The sequence below is a fragment of the Rhinoraja longicauda genome, chromosome 44 (assembly GCF_053455715.1).
Source record: "Rhinoraja longicauda isolate Sanriku21f chromosome 44, sRhiLon1.1, whole genome shotgun sequence".
Taxonomy (NCBI): domain Eukaryota; kingdom Metazoa; phylum Chordata; class Chondrichthyes; order Rajiformes; family Arhynchobatidae; genus Rhinoraja; species Rhinoraja longicauda.
The window spans coordinates 7217377-7222047 of record NC_135996.1 but is presented as its reverse complement, the minus strand read 5'-3'; the positions used below and the strand labels follow the sequence as shown (position 1 = coordinate 7222047).

At 54.5% G+C, this 4671-nt stretch overlaps 1 protein-coding gene across 8 annotated transcripts in view; it reads right to left on the bottom strand.

Annotated features, from left to right (window-relative positions):
* Positions 1–1727: 1727 nt before the first annotated feature.
* The window catches only part of adar (adenosine deaminase RNA specific), a 57384-nt gene continuing 54440 nt past the window's right edge, over positions 1728–4671 (bottom strand). For all 8 annotated transcript variants that reach the window (XM_078432003.1, XM_078432007.1, XM_078432001.1 and 5 more), the window contains one exon: positions 1728–3890. In XM_078432003.1, the coding sequence (XP_078288129.1) occupies positions 3650–3890 (241 nt within the window). In that variant the 3' untranslated portion in view covers positions 1728–3649. The remainder of the gene's footprint in view (positions 3891–4671) is intronic.

The window sequence follows — 4671 nt, the reverse complement described above, 5'->3', positions numbered from 1 at the left end:
TCCAGTAAACCCCTAGAGCTCTATCTAACTCTCTCTTAAATCCATCCAGTGAATCGGCCTCCACTGCCCTCTGTGGCAGAGAATCCCACAGATTCACAACTCTCTGGGTGAAGATGTTTTTTCCTCATCTCAGTCCTAAATGGCCTACCCCCTTATTCTTAAACTGTGTGTGACTCCTGGTTCTGGACTCCCCCAACATGGGGAACATTTGTCCTGCGTTTAGCTTGTCCAGTCCCTTAAGAATTTTTATATTCTCCAGGATTTTTGTGTCTATCTTCGGTATAAACCAAGTACCACCCCCCTCCCTATCTCCACCTCTCCATCTTTCTATCTCCCCCTCCATCTCTCTCCCTCCCCTCTATCTCTTTCTATCTCACTTCCTCCCTCTCCCCATCAAATCTCACTCCCCCTCCATCTCTCCCTATCTCACTCCCCTCCTCTATCTCTCTTCCTTCTATCTTTCTCACTTCCTCCCTCTCCCCCATCAAATCTCTCACTCCCCCTCCATCTTTCTCCCTATCTCCCTCCCCCTCCTCCATCTCTCCCTTCTCCATCTCTCTCTTTCTCCATCTCTCCCTCCCTCCGTCTCTCCCTCCCCCCATCTCTCCATCTCTCCCCTTCTCCATCTCTCTCCCTTTCTCCATCTCTCCCTCCCCTTCTCCATCTCTCTCTACCCCCCCTCCTCCATCTCCATTTCTCTCCCCTCCATCTCTCCCTCCCCCTGACCTACAACTCAGCTAACGGGGGCATCTACCCATCGCTGAGCCGATGGGGGGAACTATTTGACCCCAGTGCCACCGATCGGGGGCAGCATTTCACCGTAACCACCCCCTCTCCAGAGCACGTACACAAACACACACCCCCCCTCTCCAGAGCACGTACACAAACACACCCCCCCTCTCCAGAGCACGTACACAAACATCCCCCCCTCTCCAGAGTACGTACACAAACATCCCCCCCTCTCCAGAGCACGTACACAAACACCCCCCCCCTCTCCAGAGTACGTACACAAACATCCCCCCTCTCCAGAGCACGTACACAAACATCCCCCCTCTCCAGAGCACGTACACAAACACCCCCCCCTCTCCAGAGTACGTACATAATACCCCCCCCCCCATAATAAAATAAAAAGTCCTCCACCAATTTTATTTTTCTTAAAAGGTGAACGTAGATTTATTCTAGCAGAGTTGACGGATGAGAACAAAGCTACCTGTTACAAAAAAAAAAGTTTTGTAAAAATGTAGCATATATACACCCTCGTGCACACACGCACCACACACAGAGTAAATTAACACAGACACCCCCCCCTCCCCTCCCCACCCACCACCGCTCCCACCCCACGAGGACCGACAAAACAAAAAGGGCTAACAACAAATGCTCGGATCAGGCTGACAACATGCAGTGTTGTTGCAGGTATTTGGAGTCTCTCTCTCTCCCCCTCTCCATTTCACTCTCCCGTCCCCACCGGTAGTGCACCCCAGTGTCACACACACACCCGTCCCCACCGGTACTGTACCCCAGTGTCACACACACACCCGTCCCCACCGGTACTGTACCCAGTGTCACACACACACACCCGTCCCCCACCGGTACTGTACCCCAGTGTCACACACACACCCGTCCCCACCGGTACTGTACCCCCAGTGTCACACACACACACCCGTCCCCACCGGTAGTGAACCCCAGTGTTACACACACAACCCGTCCCCACCGGTACTGTACCCCAGTGTTACACACACACCCGTCCCCACCGGGACTGTACCCCAGTGTCACACACACACACCCCGTCCCCACCGGTACTGTACCCCAGTGTCACACACACCCGTCCCCACCGGTACTGTACCCCAGTGTCACACACACACCCGTTCCCACCGGTACTGTACCCCAGTGTCACACACACACCTGTCCCCACCGGTACTGTACCCGTGTTACACACACACCTGTCCCCACCGGTACTGTACCCCAGTGTTACACACACACCCGTCCCCACCGGTACTGTACCCCAGTGTCACACACACACCTGTCCCCACCGGTACTGTACCCCAGTGTTACACACACCTGTCCCCACCGGTACTGTACCCGTGTCTCACACACACCCGTCCCCACCGGTACTGTACCCCAGTGTTACACACACACACACCCGTCCCCACCGGTACTGTACCCGTGTTACACACACACCTGTCCCCCACCGGTACTGTACCCCAGTGTTACACAGCGACAGACTGATGCGTCAAAGAGCTCATTAACAGGAAGAAAGGAATACTTTGGAACTAAATCACTGATCCTTTAATAAGAAGGGGGCTTCAATCTAAAATGACACGACACTGTGATGAGCAGCCTGACCCCCGCGTGTTTCCGCTGGAGCGGTACAATGTGGTGGGGGTGAGGGTAGACAATGCAGGGCTTATGGAGTCCCCGCCAACCATGGGGGAGGGATTGAGTGGGTGGGGGACGTGGGAGCGGCTCTGTAACCTGGGCTGGGGAAGGAGGCAGGGAAGGAGGAGGAGGGCGCTCAGAGACGGTCCTAACCATCCCCGGCACTCCTGAGAAAACTAGTCGTCCGAGCTGAAAAAAAAAAAAAAATACACAAATGCCGATTGTGACGGATATTTTCATTTCCATGCATCTCTGCTCACAACCGAAGATAGGCCACAGAGTGCCGGAGTAACTCAGCGGGTCAGACAGCATCTGTGGAGAACGTGGATAGGTGACATTTCACAGAGTGCTGGAGTAACTCAGCGGGTCAGACAGCATCTGTGGAGAACATGGATAGGTGACGTTTCAGAGTGCTGGAGTAACTCAGCGGGTCGGGCAGCATCTGTGGAGAACATGGATAGGTGACGTTTCACAGAGTGCTGGAGTAACTCAGCGGGTCAGGCAGCATCTGTGGAGAGAAGGAATGGGCGACGTTTTGGGCCGAGACCCTCCATCAGACTGAGTTACTCCAGCACTCCATGAAACGTCACCTATCCACGTTCTCCACAGATGCTGCCTGACCCGCTGAGTTACTCCAGCATTCTGTGAAACGTCACCTATCCGTGTTCCCCACAGATGCTGCCCGACCCGCGGAGTTACTCCGGCTTTTTGTGTGTCTGTCTTCGGTGTGAAACAGCACCTGCAGTTCCTTCCTGCACATCTATCTCTGGTCACAGGGCGGCCGGGACGTTCCACACAGGGAGAGTTCGAGGGAAGGACTCGTCCGATTTTCCAGCAGACGGCGGGCGGGGGACATTTCACAGCCCAGAGGGCTTGGACCCCTAACTCGAAACATAGTAAGACTAAAACGGGAAATTAAAAGCTAGCGAGCTGCTGATGGAGGCTGTGGATATTTACACGGGAACTCCTCTCCCCTCCCTTCCCCCAACCCAGCAGGTTCCCACGACAAACCCTTTATCACCAGGGATAGGGGCTATGTGAAGCCCGCTCCCCATCTATCCCCCCCCCCCCCCAAACTCTGAAACTGAGCGACTCTTTAAAATCATTGGAATTTTAAACTCTATTTGATTATAAACATTTTACAGATTTATAAAGGAACACCTGGAATTGTATGGTGTATGGGGTTGGAGTGCGTGCGTGCGTGCGTGTTTAAACTCCCCGCGGCCTCTGTACAGCGTTTGTTCCCCAGCCCGTGAGAGGGGAGGCAGCCGGGCTACACCCCATTCTGCAGGAAGCTCTTCTCCTCCGTTGGCTTCTGGATCCAGTTGCCGTAGTTCATCTGCTCCAGGGCTTTGAAGAAGAGGGAGCGGGCGTTCTGGAAGTCGGACGCGGCCTGCTTGGCGTCGGAGTAGGAGGCTAGCGTCAGGAGGTCAGACCGCCCGACCTTGGCGCACAGCTGCCGGAACAGCCCGAACAAGTTGCTCTTCGACACGCGCGACACGTCCAGCTGTGGCCTGATGGGGGAAGGAGGAGAGGGAAAGGGAGGGAGGGAGAGAGAGGGGGGGGAGAGAGAGGGGGGGGAGAGAGAGGGGGGGAGGGAGGGAGGGAGAGAGGGAGGGAGAGAGGGAGGGAGAGAGGGAGGGAGAGAGGGAGGGAGGGGATTAGTGTCCGGTTTTTAGAGTCATACATCACGGAAACAGGTCCTTCGACCCACAATGTCTGTGCCGACCAACATGCTTTGTCTACACGAAAGTTGTACAGCGCGGAAACAGGCCCTTCGGCCCATAATGACCGTGCCGAGCAACATGCACTGCCTAGATAACCTTGTGAGGTTATCCACTTTGGTGGTAAGAATAGGAAGGCAGATTATTATCCGAATGGTGTCAAGTTAGGAACAGGGACGTACAACGAGATCTGGGTGTCCTAGTGCATCAGTCACTGAAAGGAAGCATGCAGGTACAGCAGGCAGTGAAGAAAGCCAATGGAATGTCGGCCTTCATAACAAGAGGAGTTGAGTATAGGAGCAAAGAGGTCCTTCTGCAGTTGTACAGGGCCCTAGTGAGACCGCACCTGGAGTACTGTGTGCAGTTGTACAGGGGCCCTAGTGAGACCGCACCTGGAGTACTGTGTGCAGTTGTACAGGGCCCTAGTGAGACCGCACCTGGAGTACTGTGTGCAGTTTTGGTCTCCAAATTTGAGGAAGGATATTCTTGCTATTGAGGGCGTGCAGCGTAGGTTTACTAGGTTAATTCCCGGAATGGCGGGACTGTCATATGTTGAAAGACTGGAGCGACT